Below are 18,661 nucleotides of genomic sequence, written 5' to 3' on the forward strand. Positions count from 1 at the left end.
ATGACTGAGGAAATAGGGTATTATTTAAACTTTAAGCTGTTTCCATGATTAAAGTTTAGCATTTCAGTTGTGTTAATCAGATGAACAGTGTACAGTTCAGGGCTAATGGAATTCAATAAGTTAAAGGGCTTCTGGAAAGGATCTCCTTCAAAATTTGAAAAGAGTCCGCGTGAAGAAAACATCAACCGCGTGAGTTTCAATTCAAACAACAACAGTAACCAAAACAAACCAAGTAAGTTGCATGACTACGATAAGAAACTAACCTGTTTTTTTTTGCTTGTCGTTAACTGTCTAAAAGTACTAAAATATATATCAGAACTATACTGTAATATCAGAATATAAAATATCAGCTGAAATGTGCAAAGTTAAGCCGAGAGCATTTTCAACAACAACCGAGTTTGGTTCTGTTAATTTTCATTTTAATTCACTGCAAACGATCTGTGAGTTTGTTTTGACTTTAGTTTTAACCTTACACCTAAATTACAATAGAACCGTACTTCAGACTTTTGATTTTGAAAAACTTCGAATGCAGTGGTACTATTGCAACCTCTAATTGGCTTAACGGATCGTGAACTTCGTGGCACGTTGCTTTATTTCGTTTAAATTCGTCCTTCCTTTCACTGTAGTTGTATTTACTACTGTAGTTGTTGTATTATGCATAGGTAGTTTTTGTTTATGTCAGTTCTCGTCACTGTCGTGTTGTTTAGTTATCCGTATCGATTGCCTATGCCCGAAGGCATACTTGATAAGTTCATAATGCCAAAATTACGTGGTTTCATCTCTTTCCATATATCCGAACACTGCTGTATTCAACGAAACCGCGCTAAGAGAAGAACGGACATATCTTTTCACACATGACTACGGCAAAATAGTAACACGTCTGTCGCCAGAAATCGGTTATAATCTTAAAGTCATCTGTCAAGGTACATTGTAAGTTGTAGGAAAGGTTTCCGCTTAACACTCTGTTGCTGTGTAACCTGTGTTACTTTCCTTCGTTCCTGATACGATATCCCATTGTGGAGAAAAGTAATGTTTTTAGGCATGGGAGATCGTTCAAACGACGTAGTAGAGTGAACTATACACATTCCATGTTTTGTTTTGTTTGTTAAAAGTTGGAAACATCTCCGGAAAACAGGTTGGCATACGATGGTTTGAAGGGTCGCTTATGTTGTTTATTACTAGATCATTTTATCAGTTAATTCCTGAGAGGATACAATTTTTGTCCAATATTACAATACTATTACCAGAGCAAGCTTGCTAATAATAATAATAATAAAATAAATGCCTCTAAACGACCACAAACTTGTTTCTTAGAAGTAAGTCGGTTATTTAAATGGCCACCATTTCAAGTAGATTAAGAAAGTAGTTATATTTCTAAAATCATTTTTTTGGCAACATTCATACAGACTTTGCCATGTGTTGCTTCCACGCTTGGTTGACTTTTCTTTGTTTGCATTCCCTGTCTCTACACCTACTGCCTCCTGTTGATTTTTCTAAAATCTTAAATAAACTCTTGCCGAAAGCGAAGGATTTTAGCTTAGTTTCAGTGAATACGCGACCATAAAATTGACGTAAATTATTTGAATATGGACATCTTCCACGAACACACGTGAAGTCTGCGAAGGGTTTGCAGACTAGGGAAGAATTTTGTTATTGAGCTGGCACGTGTCTTCGTTTTGTGCTGCTATGTATGTAAATAAATGTAATGCAATTGTATAAGAAACTCCTATAAGAGTAAATTATTAACTATGAGAGCATTTAGTACTTTTTTCGACGTAGCTTGTTCACCGACTCTGAGCAACGTAACTTCGGCCGTAACTATCTAAAAATGTTCGCATTTTTGCAACAAATTATACGACCACCTTATGCTCACCAAATCAGTGTCATACAGATTACAGTTATTCTGCGCGCAGTTTTGCTACATTGACAGTGACGAATTGAAGCATGTGAAATATGCAAGCCATAGTTAAAAATATTTGGCCATTGATATCACTTTACTTTGAAGTCTGCATTACGCGTTGAGCCATCGTTGTCCACTTCGATGGGCGAATTTCATCTACACTTAAATTTTGTGTGTAAACGTTGTGTAATGAACACCATGTTTTTCCTGCACTGACCGTAATGGTTATTCTGAAATGTCCGCTAAAGAAGTTTTTTCGTATATACACTTGCACAGTGCACACGCGCCATTTGGACGCCAACTCGTGCGCACAAGTTACCGCGCGGTTACGCCTACAGCGACTATAGTTGTCCTAAACTATCATAAGAAAATCATAACAGAACATAAGTTTCTCACGTTTCATACCCAAACTCAACAACTCAACATGTTATTGGACTTTTCTTGGAAAAGGTCACATTGCCCTACTTATACTTTGAAGTGAGGGGCAAATCCCAAAACAGTCCAAAAACGCAAATTCATCCCTTAATTTTAACGACGATGGCAGTTCTTATTACAATACAATAAAAGAAACATTAGGAGATAACTTAGGTATTTGGGTCAAATATGAATAGAATGCTTCCTGTGACAGACAAGTAAAGAGTAATAAATATAATTATAGTGTAATTCAATTAATTGTATAACAGGAACATTTTGCATTAAATAACCCTACACTAGCTTACCATTGGTGTATCTGTACTGGCTAATGTAAATGCTATCATAAAATACAATATAATGCAGTCTTGGATGCTGGCTCTAACCTAGTCCGGTACCACGTACCAGCAACTGCAGTAAAAAAATGTTTTACCAGTTTGTGTACTGTCATGTGTGACATTCCTTAGCCGAAAATAAACATTACCTACTACTAATCACCTATCTATGGAGACGTATTCCATCCAAAATGTTCCCAGTCATTAGATATATTTTCATTATGACGTCATAATCACCAGCCTTTTGTCGCAATAAAAGGCCAAATTTGCGATACAATTTTGGTAATTACTGCTTAACCACTTCATATTTTTAAAAATCGTTTCACCAGTATGTTTACTGACAACTACTCTTTGATTTAAGGCCAACTTGTTTTTGTACTTGCCCCTCACTTTAAGTGTCAACAAAAAAGTAGACGACGACGGAAAGCAAAACAAGCTATTGCGTCATTTATTTAAATTGTTGTCTCTCGTAACTACCAGATGTATGTGCGGTAAGCAAAAATCACATAGAGTGTGAGTAAAATGACCGGGTTTATTTTGCACAGGTTATTTTCCGCCAACGCCGGATGAGAGCAGATTCGTCGTGGCACTTAAACCTTTCAGATGTAAAAGCAAAACCGTGTGAATGTAGCAATTGATGACAGGGTGACGTAGCGAATGTGAAGGCAGTCAAGTGTTTCAAGAGTTGAATTTTATCCGATCGAAAAAGGCTCTTTTTACGTTTAGGACACTTCGTTCAAAAAGCATCGGCTCTCAGTTGTACATGTCGATTGTTCGTGGTGATTAATTGTTGGCACACATCAGCGTTCTACTAAAAGGTTTAGCAACTCATTGCACTTGTAGTTCATTGCAATGCAGCAGCCTACAGCTAGGAAGTTCATATCGCTATATCTTGATCTAGACAAAATATTATCATCAGCACAAATACTTGTACCTTGAGGCGAAAGTTATCAAATATGTCACGCAAATAAGTATAAGGTGACACAGATTTAACTACTGCATAGGCTACTACATCCATGGACTTTTTAAAGTATAATGAGATAAAACAAAACATTTAAGCTAGAAAATTTTATTATGGTTTAATGTTATTTTTTGCCCTACGTGTACAAAAAGCCTATATTAAATACTGTTTATCCATAACAGAAATTGCTTAACTCGAACATCAGAAAGCTATACGTATGTTCTGCATTTTAAATCTTTATGTGCGCAATTTGAGCATGCATATTGATTTTAAAACTAGAAACTGGATATGAGACATTATATAACTACAGTATAACGTGTTTCGTATATAGTATTTACAAAATAGGGAACCCCATGGATAAAAAATGTCCGTTGACCAATCTTGTTATAGGCTTCTTCGAATTTTATTTTATAAAACTTAATCAAATTAAGACCATTAAGTTGTCATCAAACATCGAAACTGTATATGCAAATGTGTGACAGGTTCTACATAATTTTCAATTTTGAAGGACGCCAGTATATGCTGTTTTAATTATCAGGTTTAAATGAATTAACGCGTTATGTACCTATAGGTTCTATGCTGACACCATAGATTATATTTTTCTCACTGCAAGGACTAGAAGATATACTCAGTTGTAAATACATAGGCTATTGAAACAATTTCTGGCATCTTGCAGTTTCGCAACAAATCGAAGCCCTGGAGGAAATAAAACCAGAAATAACAGCGGAAGGTTACGGCTTGAGGACGCCATATGGGACCCACCTCAATCTGGATTTTGTAAAGTACTGCGAAGACTTAGGTTGGTAAAATGTAAATTGCAGTGATTAGCTTTCCTTAATTACTTGCAAAGTACTTTTTGATCGCCCAAAACCAAACAAACAAATAGACATTTCGCACTTATGACTAGTGCAAATTTTTTCAATAGAGTCGATTTCCTTTGGTAAAAGAGCATTTTGAGGAAACCGTATATACAAAGTTTCGTGGTTGTAAGGCCAATATTAATCAATTTATAAAGTAGTCAATTTTTTTACCGATAGGTCATAGTCTTTTTTATATTAATTACGATTAGTCAAAATACCGTTGCGAAAAATTGTTTTGCTCATCTTTACTGAGTACAGGTTACTGCCTTTTGTCACTAATAAACGATTGTGATGCAATAATCAAAGTCAGACGAAATTATGTGCAAGTGCTGCAATCAAATAGTTGAACAAGGAGACATTAGCACTTAACCTTGCTTAGAGCAAGCTTTGTGAGGTGAAAGTGTACAGCCGCATAGCGCAGTATAATCTCAGTTGTTAATTTAGACTGAGTTTTGGTTGATTTAATAGTGTTCGTTTTAACAAAAATACTCAAGAAAAATTTAATTATCTAGTCAGGGTCAATAAACCAATTATTTTTTTTAATTTTAAATGCAATTTTTTAGAGCTTTTAGATCAATAAAAACTTGCTCTAATTTTAGTCATTAAACTTGACTGATTACCTTAATTAATAACTTCAAATATTAATAAAATAAAAAAAACTGTTTTTCAAATAGGCGTATAAGTATACTGAATATGTATGGTGGTATTGGATAAATAAATTTCCAAAGATTGTCAAGTTAACTGTAGAGTTGTTTGCAGGACAAAACTTTAAAGGAACGTCATCTTTAAGAAAACCTGGACAAAAGACAACATCAAATAACGTCACACAAAACCAGCAACAAACTCATTTAAGGTAAGCGTAACGCGTGCGCGGTGTACCATAAAATTTTTGTAGAGGAATTTCTTGAGCTATCTAGTGCAAAATGTTTACGGCCACCTATGTTGAATGCAAAACCAGAACATTTTTAACTTGGCTATATTAACGTTATTTCTGGAAAATTTATGTGTTTTTTTGCTGTATGAAATTCCATATAGCATTCATTTCCTTTCCGCAGTTTATTTATTATGTAGGTTTATTTTGAACACAAAATTCTTTTAGAAGAAATTTTCACTCGTTATTTGTCGTGATCGTGGATAATTGCTAAAAGTTGTTGTACTTTGTAAAAAGTTGATAAATCAGTTATCATAATCATGAAACGAATATCGGTAGGCTATATCATGTTTAAAGTGGCCATATAGCAGACTGTATAAGTCGTCACTTTAAAAAACAGTCAAGGTCTGATTGTGTTAAGCATATCAGGCGACGTTTCGGTTTTCACCTTAAACATGTCAATGCTTTGCAGTGAGAAAAAACGTCGGCCGCAAAATGTCGTAATGGAATATATTATTTTCTGTGTTTTTTCACATTTACTCTTACGATGTTATCAAGCAAATTTCTCACCTAAAAGCGAAACATAGCCTACTTGCAAAAATACACGCACATAGTCGGTCACTTGATGCGAGAATTATCACAACAGCAAGATCGTTATTTTGTGCAGGTTAGCGAGTGGTCAATCTAATGAAAGCCTGAACTCCCTGGCAAGCGAAGGAACTTTCGAAATGGGACGAACGCAGGCACAAGCAGAAAATACTTTAATGGAAACCAGAAGACGTCTGGAAGCTTTCAGGTAATTATGATTTTGGTAACTTCATTTCCTGACAGGAAATGGAAAAATCTGGTCAGCTTTCCCTGTGTAAATGAAACTGCAGCCAGTCAGAATGTTTCAAAAGTCAGAGTTTCAAAAAACTGGAAATTACGCCGGATGCCAATTTATGTTGACCATAATATGCTTGGCCTTTTGAATCGTCTGGGCACCTTAAAACAGTATCTATTCTATAGGAAAGAAAGTTTGTATTCGCTTTTTAAATTGACAGAGTATGCGTTTAAGGATGTCCCGTTGTACCGATAGCTGTTGCTACTAATACTTGATGGCAAGAAATAAATTCCAGTCATCTGTGCGGTATTTGCACTTCTCCAGGGTATGAAATGCAACGGTGTTTTTGAATCAACTGATGACTACTTGAGCGATATTATCAGGCGAAATGTGAGTGTTGATAGGTTAGTTCGCAGCGATGAAATTTGAATGAGATTCACCGACCCCTTTAGATTACCAGGAAGAACATTAAACTGCCCTCTATAGTGTTTAAACACTCATAGAATATAGAGTAGTGTACGACAATGAAAAGCGTTTGGTAATAACGAAAACGTGAAATATAGTGCTATTGTTGAGATCAACTTTGGTATAATATTTATTAATTGTTACTAACCTAGCACCTGTTTACAAATCGTGGTTAGGTTCGGTATTGGGAAAATTATAACGTGTAACATCGTTGATGGAAAAGTAACAAGAGTACCTGTGAGATTTCAAAGCTGCAAACTTTTGTATATATTTAAAGTCTTAAAACTATGTTGATTGTGTGTACTGTATAGTGATGCCATTCGTGTATAACTTTCAGTTTTAGTTAAACGGTTTTAGGCCACAAGACAAAATGCCGCACCTGTAAAGCACACAAACAATGCAGTTTCCTTTTCGAAATAATCATTTGTAATTTTAGTCAACAATTGTAAATGGATCTGTTTCGTATCATGGAGCTGGAACTATTATGTCTATCAACGTAATTTCCTGTTAATGCATAATAAATTAGTATCCCGGTGATAGGAGATTATGTCACCGCATACTTGTAGCGCAAGTAGCAGTTGAAAACCATAGTGATTTAGAAAACTCAGATTTTAACGACTTTATGACAGGCCAAATTGTGTCCATCGCTGGATGTGATGTAGTGTGATACGTAATTGTTAATCCGCAATAACATAATATAATCGTCAACGAGTTTAAAATTTTAGTAGCTTTTTTCCTGTGAATATTATTTAAGCTTGGTTATTGTTTAATTTCTTTATCACTTTACTAATGCCTTGCTGGTAAGTAAGCATTGTTATTGTTCATTGCAATATCAACATTCTCATAATTTGAAACAGAGGTAAATTTTTACAGGTCATTTCGCACAAAGCGTATCAAGTCAACGGAGAATGCATTAAATGCTCCTCCTATGACAAGTTACAACAATGGAAAAAATGGCTATAGTTCATACAATATAGTAAGATTTAGTTTGTGGATATTTGGAATATTGCTCTGTGTTATGTAGCATTAACCTCCTCTGAACTAAGAGAAGTGTTTTGTCAGTATTTGCATTGTTGCAGAATAAATAGCAATATTTTTTCAATTGAATTAAATTTAATACCCATATTTTCAACAATTTGATCATATACCCCAATCTCCTATTCGCTTTTAGCGGAGAGGAAGCACCAGTCCAGCATCTTCATCAAGTGGCAGTCTTACTCCCAATAGCCTTGGGGGAGTTTTAAGTGGAAATCAAGTTACGCCACAGCATCTTCAAATTGTGAGGGAACAGATGGCAGCTGCATTGCTGAGACTACGAGAACTGGAAGAACAGGTGAACTTATCACAGTGTATAAACATCCATTGTTTATAGTAGTACATTGTAGAACTACATGTTGTGATATACTTCAAATGGTTAGGGGTAATTTTTACAAGCATAATAAAATACAAAGATATTGACTGATTTGGTTTATAATCTCAGGTCAAAACTATACCAGCTTTGCAAGTGAAAATATCAGTTTTGCAACAAGAAAACAAGCATCTTTTGGAAGACCTACAAATTTCTGAGTCAAAATCATCACACTTGAATGGTTCTGAGAAAAACAATAAAAACAAATAAAATTATTTCTAGATTGTAGTATTACATTTCTTATTACTTTTTTGTGTTTCAGCTTCAATTCCTCATAGTTCAACAATATCGTCAAGAAACTCTAATCTATCTTCCTCAAGTGATATCTCATTAGCATCATCACAAGCACTTTCTTCTCCAAAAAGTTTGAAGTCAAGTATCGCTTCTCCATATTTACCCTCTCATTCTAATGTCGGAGTTGGATCTTCTAATTTTCCCAAAAACCTTCCCCCACCACCTCCTAAACGCAAATACAAGTCTGTAGCTGTAGGAGACAGCAAATCAATACACAAGATTGTTTGTTATCATAAAGAGGAAAGAAATATACACAGTGTTGGAATATCATGTGAATTACTGCCATCTCGGAAGACATCAGTTGATTTTGGTAGCATTGTTGATTCACTTGACATAGACGCTGCCTTCAATATTTTCCCTCTACCTCCTAAAGAATACTTTGATAACTGGACATCCACGGAGCAACTCCATGTTCTTAATGCTTCGATACAAACAATTTCATCGCAATGTACCACAATATCAACACAAACACATACCAGAGCAAGAAAAAGTATTGCCTGTGGTGAAGATACTTTATACGAGGTAATTTTAATGCTTTAGCCAAAGTTAGGCCAAATAAACAAATTGCAAGCCCATGTAAAGTTTTGAACAGTATTGAGGTATGATGAAAAAATCTCTAAATACTTGTTCCAGATATGGGCATGTAATTCTTCATATGAAAGAAAATTTGTTGTATTTAAATATGACCAAATACGTCGCATTTTTACTTTAATTGGCTTTTTTTGTGGTTGCAGTAATTTCTAATGTTGTTAATGTAATTCCTCTCTCTGGTAGATGTGTGACAAGATATGTGAAACTACAAGACGGTCGTTTCAAGACAAGGCGGTCATGGTCAGCCAGTCCTCCCCAGAAACTAAAGAGCAGAGCACATCATGCTGTGGTTTAATTTATACATCAGATGTAGCTATTGGGGACGTAGTTTCAACGGCATCAACTAGCACCTCTACAATGAAAATTGAAAAGGTATCTAAAGCCACTGTTTGCACTGACTTAATAGAACACAAGGATAAGGCAAGTGGGGAGAGTCAGCCCTTTCTCTCTGTTGATGCATGTACTGCAACGGACATTGTAAAGTCTTTTGATGTGTTGGTTGAATGTGATTTGCCACTTTCACCTCCTGTTGTACATCTTGACAAAGACGTCCTGACTGAACAATCCAGTGGCAAATGGTGTTCTTATTCTGACATGAAAAGCGTTTCATGTGGAGAGGAAAATGATACTATTGCACGGTATGAAACAACAAGCACCAATACAGATTCTCTGCCCACTGCAGATGCTTCAGTTGAAACGGATTCAGTGCATAAACAAACAGTGTCAGTGCTTGCAAATTTACAAAGGCCAACATGTAATGCCTCAGTAAACACCTTGAATGTGGATATTAAACATTGTTCTACTGACTGCACTGATATTTTGACAAGTTTAAAGCAGAACTTCACAAAAACAAAACCTGTATCAAAAGTTGATGTAGCCTCACAAAATGAAAGTTTTACTGCAAATGTTTGCTGTCAGACTGAAATCTCTCAAATAGAAAGAAAAAAACACTCTGCTTCAGAAGAAATTGATACATACGTTGAAAAGGTAATGAAAACATTCAATTATGTTACATTTAGCATAAGCAATTTCAGTTTATTTTTGAAATGTTGGCTTTTTTAATTATGGGATGAAGTTAAACTGAAGTAAATACACTGAATTACTCAAAGGTCAAGCCAATTTACCCATCGCAAATATATCATAGCATTTATCATTGTGGTATTTAAAGTGTGTACAGAGCTTGTTGACAAAGATGAGCTATTTAGCTGCTTGTCCTTGTGCTATATGTGAATGACATTACCTGGCAAATATACCTTCATGAAATGCCATGTTGATTTTATCAAATAATGTAACGGCAAAAACTTGAATAATATTAGCATAAGACCAATAAAAATTTTGGATAGATACGAGACCTTATTGCCTCGAGAGAAATACTTAAGCAAATACAAACATATCCTTGTTTTGTCATATACAGTACCGTTGGTATCGTCAGTAAAATAGTACTATTAATACTGTCAACTTTAGTTGATATTACCCTTAGTTTCTCACAACATTATACATGACACACTGTTATCAAGAACAAGAAGAACACGGTTTTACGTATTTCTCTTTTACCTGTGATAGCTTTTGCTGCATCAACACAGCATTGGCATGTTATATTTAACAATACAATTTTCCTACCTTTAGGTTCAGTCATTACTTGAAGAGCAACAAGTTCTGCTGGCTGAAAATTATGAAGTATTCACAGAGGATTGGAATGAGAAACCCTCAGATAAAATTTCTCGCTTTGTAAACCCATTTTTTTCAAGTTCAAACAAAGACCCTGAGGATGATGATAACGTAGAACCTTTCAAGTCAGCTGCAATTGCTGCATCTCTGTCACTTATGTCTTCCCAAATTAAGGAAGAGCACACTACCTCAGACGAAGATGATGAATCTTGCGATGAAGATTATTATTTGTTTGTACGTCCACTTCCATCACCAGGTACTATAAGAATGCTCATTTTTTGAGGTCATTTAAATGCATGTCAGCCTATCTGATGTATGTTGAGCTTGTATATTGGTACTTCTTTTGCAAATAACTGCAGCTTTTTAATATTAAGTTCTTCTGTTTGCATTAGACCTTGACCTTGAACTAAAATCTATCATGAAAAAACCTGGTACACCTTCAGCTGAAAGCAAATGTTTGAGGTTTGCAGAGGGTGTAAAAAGTGATGAGTAAGTTAACATTAAGTAAATGTAATACAGTAGCAATTACCGTATTGATAAAAACCTTTTGACACAAAAAACAACAAAAGAAACCGCAGTCAACTTATTTTTAGAAGATTGATAGTTAATTAATTGATAGATGATGATCAATAGTAATCAGATTGTTATAATTTTGTGCCCAGTTCTTCAACTGAAGAGAATTCCTCTGATGATGACGAGGAAGAAGAAAAAAAAGACAATATTTCCATGGACACAACTATGAAACAAAGGGTTCAACATGAAGCCAATATAACTCAACTTACTTTGCCAAAGAAAGGGGTTAAGGACAATACTGTCGAGAAGATGGCACCTACTTACAGTGAACTATTCAGCAAGACAACTTCTGAAAGAAAAGAAAATCCTGTTCATGTCGAAATACATAGACAAACTCTCAATGTATGCATACTTGGAACGAAAATTAATCTACTGTAACCGGTGAACTAGTAACTTAATACTTGTATAAACGTCTAAAGTGTTTCTTCAGATTGAAGAGGGGATATGTCACCTTGAGGAAAAAGAGTTTTCTAATTTAAGCAAGCTTGGCAGTCCTTGTGGAGATAAAAATGGGAAACACAAAGATAATCAAACAAAGTAAATTTTTTTCAACAGTCTTATGATTTTGTTTCTTGGAATTAATTTTAATTTTAGCTAAAGCAACTAGCCAATTTTCTTTATACAACATTACATAATTATAACATTACCATTCTTACATTTCAGATATATCTTTACTACAGAAATGTTGGATGCTTGTGATGTTCTTGAACGGCATTTACGAAATCCAAAATTGGTAGAAAAGTCACAGCTGGTTAGCGATAATGCAGAACCTATTTTAAAATTTATGCTGGGAGATATGATATGTGCCATCTTTAGCATATGACCATATGTTATATACTGACACAGTGTCACATTCTCAAATGCTCAAAACTCATCTAGAATGCAGATCCTCCTCCTTGCTAATATTGTATAATATCTGCAGGTATTTTCAACTGCTGTTGTACAGCGTGAATGGTTTAAAATAGCAGCACAAAGCGATTCTGCTAGAGATCCGTTGGATGACTTTGTTGCTGATCTTGCCGACACTTCCCTGCCAGTTCTACGCAAGGTGGTCAATATGTCTGATGCAAGTGTAAGTTACTTTTACACCCTATTAAGAAAAGAAGAATGTGGCCGAATCTTTATGCCAAAGGTTTAGAACTAGATGGTATTTGAGCGCTTGAAAACCTATTGAAGTATTTTTGTGTAGTTATGGTGCGTTTTGAAATCAGAAATTTTATTGACCTTTCGTTTTTCATTATTTGTAGGGAAACACTGTACTCCATTATGCCATCTCCCATGGCAACTTCTCCGTTGTGGAGAGTTTGCTTGGTATAGATGAACTTGATGTAAATAAGTCAAATCAAGCTGGATATACCGCTGCCATGTTAGCTGCTTTATGTGCTGTAAAAAGTGATGCTGAACGCAAAGTATTCCAGCTGCTCTTTTCGGTAGTAGCTATTGAAATATGGTTGAAATTGAGGCTTTGAATGATTGTATGCAAGTCAAACTGAAATGAAGCTATAAATGATTGATTGCAAATTACTGTTACTAGAAATCTGATGTAAATGTTCATGCCAAAGAAGCTGGACAAACCGCATTGATGCTGGCAGTAAGTCATGGACGTTTGGTTACTGCACAGTTATTGTTCGCTGCTGGTGCAGAAATTAATGCCAGGGATCAAGATGGTTCTACTGCACTGATGTGTGCAGTTGAGCATGGCCAGCTTGAAACTGTTAAACAGCTGCTTTCTAGAAATGACTGTGATGCAACTCTTGCAGACATGGTAAGTACAGATAAGAAAAACTTCTTGGAGCTTAGCCTTAATATACTCCATACAATATTTTGCAGGATGGAAGCACTGCCTTGAGCATCGCAATGGAAGCTGGTCACAGGGAAATTGCAATCCTACTTTATGCACAACTAAATTTTAAACCAACAGTGGTGAGTACTTCAGCCATAATGTGGGATTGTGTTTTTATTAAATTGTGAATACACTAACAAAAATGTATGGGTCTGATTGACTCGGAAAACACTACAACTTTATTTGGGCCTGTCAACTGACTTATAAAGTACGCATGTAAAACAAGATTAACTGTTTGTTTTAGCTTCTTAAAGTTATGCAAATACAACTGACCATCATTTCACATTTATCCATGCAGGCCAAGTCAAAATAAATTTATGGTGATAACTAATAACATATTAGTAATTATATGTACCTAACTGTTATATCTGATATCGTATAAAAGGCAAATGCCTTACATAGTTTGCTGAGACATTGTATTCATAAGCTTAGGTTAGCTCGTTTACTTTCTGCTACAGCTAAAGTTACTTAGGGATAAGTTATCGTTTGAAATGTTTTACTGTTGTGATTTCTTGCTGTTTAGCTGTACACTTGATTCCATTGCTTTTGAAGAGTGTAGTTTTAAAAATGACTAAAAGTCACATTTTAGTTGGTTTGGAGTTAACAGTTGGCAATAAACTTACACAGTAAAATTTGTTGCAAGATTTCAGCATGGAAAAATGTGCCGAATGCACTTTTCATAAAGCCCAATTTCCTGTTTACAGAGTCACCAAGTCCTGTAGCATTTTAAGTCTCAAAACCTACCTTTTGTGACTTGAACACTTTTGAAACGACACTATTCAATTGCACCCTTGTAAAATTTGTATTCACACTCACTTGAAGAAACTGTTGTTTTGATAACAAAGTAATAATCAGACTATAAGAAATAAATTCAACCAAATGAGTTAAAGACTTACCACAAAACAGATTATGTGGATGAGTGCCATGCCGTGGTTAATGTGCATGCCCAACTTTTCTTCAAGTGTACTCGGCCAAATTAGGAATATTTTTCATGCCTTGAAAAAATATTGTGCGTTATGTCATTATAAGTTGAAATTGATAGAATGCATATATCGTTTTTATGACTACATAAAGCTGCATGGTCATCTACTAACAATATTCTAAGCTGCAAGCTTTCTTTTCTTAATAAAATGGCTATTTTGCCATTTTATTTTACACCTTCATAATCTTCATTTTTCACTCAACAGAGGTCACCCAGGCCACGAACAAACTGCAAAAGCATGATACCTAGGTAAAGCCTACTGATAATAACTGTACTATGTATTGTACATAAAAACTTTAATGTAGCTAATAGCATGTCTATCAACAAAGTCTGCTCCTTTTCACTTATCAACTGCATGAACGATCTTTGATGAAAAATGTTGGCAACGATTTTGTGAAAGAATATGTGTTTGTTTGCAGCCCAAATTGGAAAACAATAAAGTCATGACAGTGGACTTGAGTTAGGAAGATTCAACATCAATACTTCGCATTGTTATTATATTAGTTTTAACGTTTTTCTGAATTCACTGCTGGTCAGTGCTTGATGGACATTTACAATTACAATGCAGTAAATGGTAATGTTGCATTCTTTCATTTCATCCTTCAGCTATGCTAATTTGCTATCAGTGCCTTTAACGCCAACTGCAATACAAATCTGCTTATTTTATGGTGAAATAAATAAAAAGTAAATCGAAATGATGTTTTTACTTTTATTTTGCCACACAACAAAGCTTATACTAAGAACATAGTTCAATGAAAGGAATGGGCACAGCATAGAAGCAATGAATTTGTAAAAGCAACAATGTCATGGTATTCCATGTTGCTTCGAGTGAAAAAAAGAAAATTGTTGTAAACAAAAAATACTACAGATTGATGTGACATCACCCCAATCCCAGACAATAAAATTTACTAACCTCCGGATATTTCACAACTTATAAAATAGGTGAAAACACAGTAAGTACAAATAAAATGTGGCATAAAACAAGAGTCAGAAAAATTAAAACACAAACTACTTGTAATTCGACAGCTGGACCAAATAAAACTGTTTTCACACCGATGACGTACATCACACATTTGGGCTGTATTTACATGGCAATAAAATACTACAAATCGCTACCACTTCTGAGAACCCACAACAAACAGTATATGTTTCAGTTGCGAAGTTATCCTAAAAAGTCCAGTTATCAAACTCTAAAAACAGTTTACGTCATAGTTATCAACATGTAAATGTATGTATTGTATCAACCCATAAACTACATACGTGACAAACAACTTAAACACTTTTTCACTTGGCGAGTAAGATTACAGCCTGGATGTGTTAGGAAGAACTGGTTGATTGAGAATCAGTAGGCTTAACTATTTGATAAGTGATCAAGTACTCTGGATAGGCCTGCAAAACACATGTTTTATTTTCACATAGAACTTATAAATAAACTTACAAATAGAGAGTAATGAGCAGTTTGTAAGTTTGAAGTCAACCTGATAATTAACTTACTTGTTCACCCCTGTAAATCACATATTCTGCATGTGATAATCCTCCTACACTAGGACGTCCTATGACAGAGTGATGGCCAGGAGGTGCATGGGCCATTTTCATGGCACTAAACTGCAGGAATGATTTACCTAAAAATGTTACCAAAATCTTGGTTATCAATATTATCTATAACCTTTGTTTGGCACTAACTTGGAAAAAAGAGTCAACAAACACTAAAGCACATGATGAACATATGTGTTAGTACATAATACTAAAATTCATTTACCCAATGTAACACGACAGAAAATCATTTGCCTATGGCAAATGTAGCATGATCTATCCTTGTGCATAGGACAGCCAGTTCCTCCATTTATTCCATAAACATACTGGTTACTTTTCGATGAATTTTCAGCGAAGTAAATGCCAGCACCAAACATTCCTCCAATGTAGGCATGCCTCTCATCAAATCCTAATTTATCAATACTGCGGGTATTATTAAAACTTACAGAAGTAGGATGTGTAATAATTCAATACAGATTGCGTGACTAGATAACTAGATAGTTACCAGGGTTTGGCATCTTCAATATAAAAATGGTAAAATGCCAGTACCAAATTTATTCTTCCTCTATGAGCATAAATTCTTTGGTTCATTATTTTGTTAAATACATTACTAACAACAAAGATTCCAGATGCTTTAGCTTGCGCACCCGAATCTCAGAGACGTGTTAAAAGCAACACAACATTGTTCAACAACTTTCTTTTTTCTTGCAATTAAACCAGGAATATCATTTCTATTGCTATTTGATAGGCTAATTCCAAAAAAGCAGTCAGAATTTGCACAGGACATCAGGTTTTTCAGTTACATCCTTAGTCAAATACATAACCCTTTTATCATGCTTTAGTTCTGAAATTTTCTTGATGGAAATATCATTCGTGACCCTTTTTAGTGTAGGTCTGAAATGTAGCCTGCCTTGATAGCTAAATTCATAAGCCCAAATAACTGCAAGGAAAATAGAAGAATCCAGTCTAACATGTCACAGGTAGTTTTTGAAATTTCCTCAGCCAAATACTATATAGAACAGTCTGTTACGGAAATTGGACAGGAGCTAGAACCACATCTTCACCATTCAAATGTATGCAAACTAAAAACCCAGTGAAATGTGTAAAATAAAAGTGTGATAAGATAGAAAAGTTTCAACATAAGATTGCAATCAGCAAACCCAAAACATATGAATAACTTGCAAACAATACTTCGTTATACAGTTGCTGTTGACCACTCTAACATACATCAAACGTAAATATGATGAAAGCTTGTGAACTAAACTGAAGGACAATCCACTGCACGATGCGCACTAATTGTGATAGACTCAAGTCCAGGCAATGGTTGGATTCAGCCGGTTCACACAAACCAGTAACCAAAATTTTGAGAATGTAGCAAACTGATTGCAGCCAAGCCAGTGCAGAGCTGTTGGTTGCAATTAAAGTGTTAAGATGTGTTTGTGATAAACCTTGTCTCTCTCATGTATCCGCAAATTGGTTGATGTGTCCGGCAACTAATTATTACTAATTATTAACTTATGATTATTACCAAGGTACAAAAAAAATCTGACGTCAATAAAACAGTTTGATTGTTGCCATTAATATACAACACTGAAAACATAAGACAAGTTAGACAACATCAACGTTTGCGTGTGTTGTTCATGAAAAGCATTTCGAAAGTCAAGATGCTTGTGCATGATCATGTTTGTGACTTTGTCTGAGTTAAAAAAAGCTTTGAAAATAATGTTGAAACCCAGGATTCCAACAAACATGCATCATTGCATGTACTCTTTACTCTAGGGACAGCATGATACTTGATTTATTATTTGCTATATGCAAACTGTGAGAAAGTGTAGGCAATGCAAAATGTATGATTTTATTTCTTGTTATGACAAGTCCATTATACTTTAATGTTGCTTTCGAGTTTGCATTTAAATGAAGCTCTATGCAAGCAGAGCTAAGTCATGGTTAGTAAAACAGTGACAACTGACAACCACTGTATGACTAACAAACCATACACAATACAAAATGATATCTGAGACATTAACGAAGTTGACTTTAAAACAGGGCACTGACAGTCAAAAAGCAATTAAATGGGTAATAGAGCTCTGTGTGCTCTGTGCTCTGTGTTGGTTGTGTTGTTTGTGCTCTGTGTTTTTTGTCTCCTTGTCGACCCAGCTGGCACTGATAAAAAATGTTTTGGGGCAGTAAATTGTGTGTTATAAATGTCAGTTAAATAGTGATAAACGCATGTCATACTCAATTACTCATGTCAGTTATAATTTTTCTTCGTTATTTTGAAGCATGACGTCTCCCTTTCCTGAAAATCCAAGCTGTGCGTGGACACCTGGGTTAGGCACTACAAGCTGGCAGTCAAAACACATGATAAATTACATTGAGTTATTTGAAGTTGGTAAGAAATATACCAGTATAGGCGTTTTGCTGGGACTGCTGCTTAAATTAATGAATTATCCAGAATTTATGTAATGAATGCAGGACAAGGAGAGTAGAGTTAATGAGTTTTACTGTACTTAACTCAACAACATACCCAGTTTACGTAAGCAGACTTGGTAAGCTCTTGGTGTAATATTCATGAAATATTACAGTGAATCTGTCTGTTTTGAGTCATGTCTGTTTTTACGTCAGTCAAAGTGAAAAAAGCATTTACAAGATGAAAAAATCTCAGACTAATGGCATAAAGTAAATGTAAAGTTATGTAGCCCTAGTTGAGGCTGTTGCGTCCTGAGACGTATGAGCATAGTTTAATTAAACGCAGATATATTGAAGTTAGATTTGAACATTTTTGTAATAACTGCACAGTTTTCATTTCAAGCATACTTAATCAATAAAGCTAAGTAGCCTATTTCGCCTTAACTGTCAGAAGAACAGAAGAAAAAGACAAAGATTGTATAGAGTTGAAGCATAAAATTTCACAAGCTAATTGAATAACCTACATTACCTTTTTGGACAATGGCATTGATGAAAGGTGATCCATGAAAGAGCATTCTGTCGTTGCTGTGATTATGATTCTCTTCACTCACTTCACGGCGGCGATGATGCCAACGCTCACGCAAACGCTTGTTTTGGACTTTTTGCACCTGGGCATTAAGGCAAGGCATTTAGCATACACAAAATGAGATTCAACTTCATTAAAAAACTTAAAA

The 18,661-nt window shown here is 35.1% G+C and overlaps 2 protein-coding genes across 4 annotated transcripts in view; one reads left to right on the top strand and one right to left on the bottom strand.

Moving 5' to 3' along the window:
- Positions 1–14,683, top strand: LOC143461034 (uncharacterized). 3 transcript variants are annotated; one of them, XM_076958775.1, is made up of 20 exons: positions 1–232; positions 4,284–4,406; positions 5,227–5,320; positions 6,006–6,134; positions 7,500–7,602; positions 7,798–7,959; positions 8,107–8,215; positions 8,297–8,850; positions 9,103–9,906; positions 10,546–10,843; positions 10,980–11,076; positions 11,250–11,502; positions 11,591–11,697; positions 11,824–11,911; positions 12,083–12,232; positions 12,408–12,590; positions 12,695–12,925; positions 12,991–13,083; positions 14,191–14,234; positions 14,405–14,683. In XM_076958775.1, exons 1-20 carry the CDS (start codon positions 106–108, stop codon positions 14,430–14,432), a joined length of 3,777 nt encoding a protein of 1,258 aa, XP_076814890.1. In that variant the 5' UTR covers positions 1–105; the 3' UTR covers positions 14,433–14,683. The 3 variants fall into 3 exon arrangements, with proteins under 3 accessions (XP_076814890.1, XP_076814891.1, XP_076814892.1); XM_076958776.1 differs by lacking the exon at positions 14,191–14,234; XM_076958777.1 differs by lacking the exons at positions 1–232; positions 4,284–4,406; positions 5,227–5,320; positions 6,006–6,134 and adding an exon at positions 6,684–7,426.
- LOC143461035 (poly [ADP-ribose] polymerase tankyrase-2-like) overlaps positions 14,681–18,661 on the bottom strand; it is an 18,970-nt gene continuing 14,989 nt past the window's right edge. The window contains exons 18-21 of the mRNA XM_076958778.1: positions 18,457–18,595; positions 15,745–15,927; positions 15,480–15,607; positions 14,681–15,374 (exon numbers count right to left, since the gene is read on the bottom strand). Of these exons, the coding sequence (XP_076814893.1) occupies positions 15,303–15,374; positions 15,480–15,607; positions 15,745–15,927; positions 18,457–18,595 (522 nt within the window). The 3' untranslated portion in view covers positions 14,681–15,302. The remainder of the gene's footprint in view (positions 15,375–15,479; positions 15,608–15,744; positions 15,928–18,456; positions 18,596–18,661) is intronic.

This window comes from Clavelina lepadiformis, chromosome 5 (genome assembly GCF_947623445.1).
Source record: "Clavelina lepadiformis chromosome 5, kaClaLepa1.1, whole genome shotgun sequence".
Classification (NCBI taxonomy): domain Eukaryota; kingdom Metazoa; phylum Chordata; class Ascidiacea; order Aplousobranchia; family Clavelinidae; genus Clavelina; species Clavelina lepadiformis.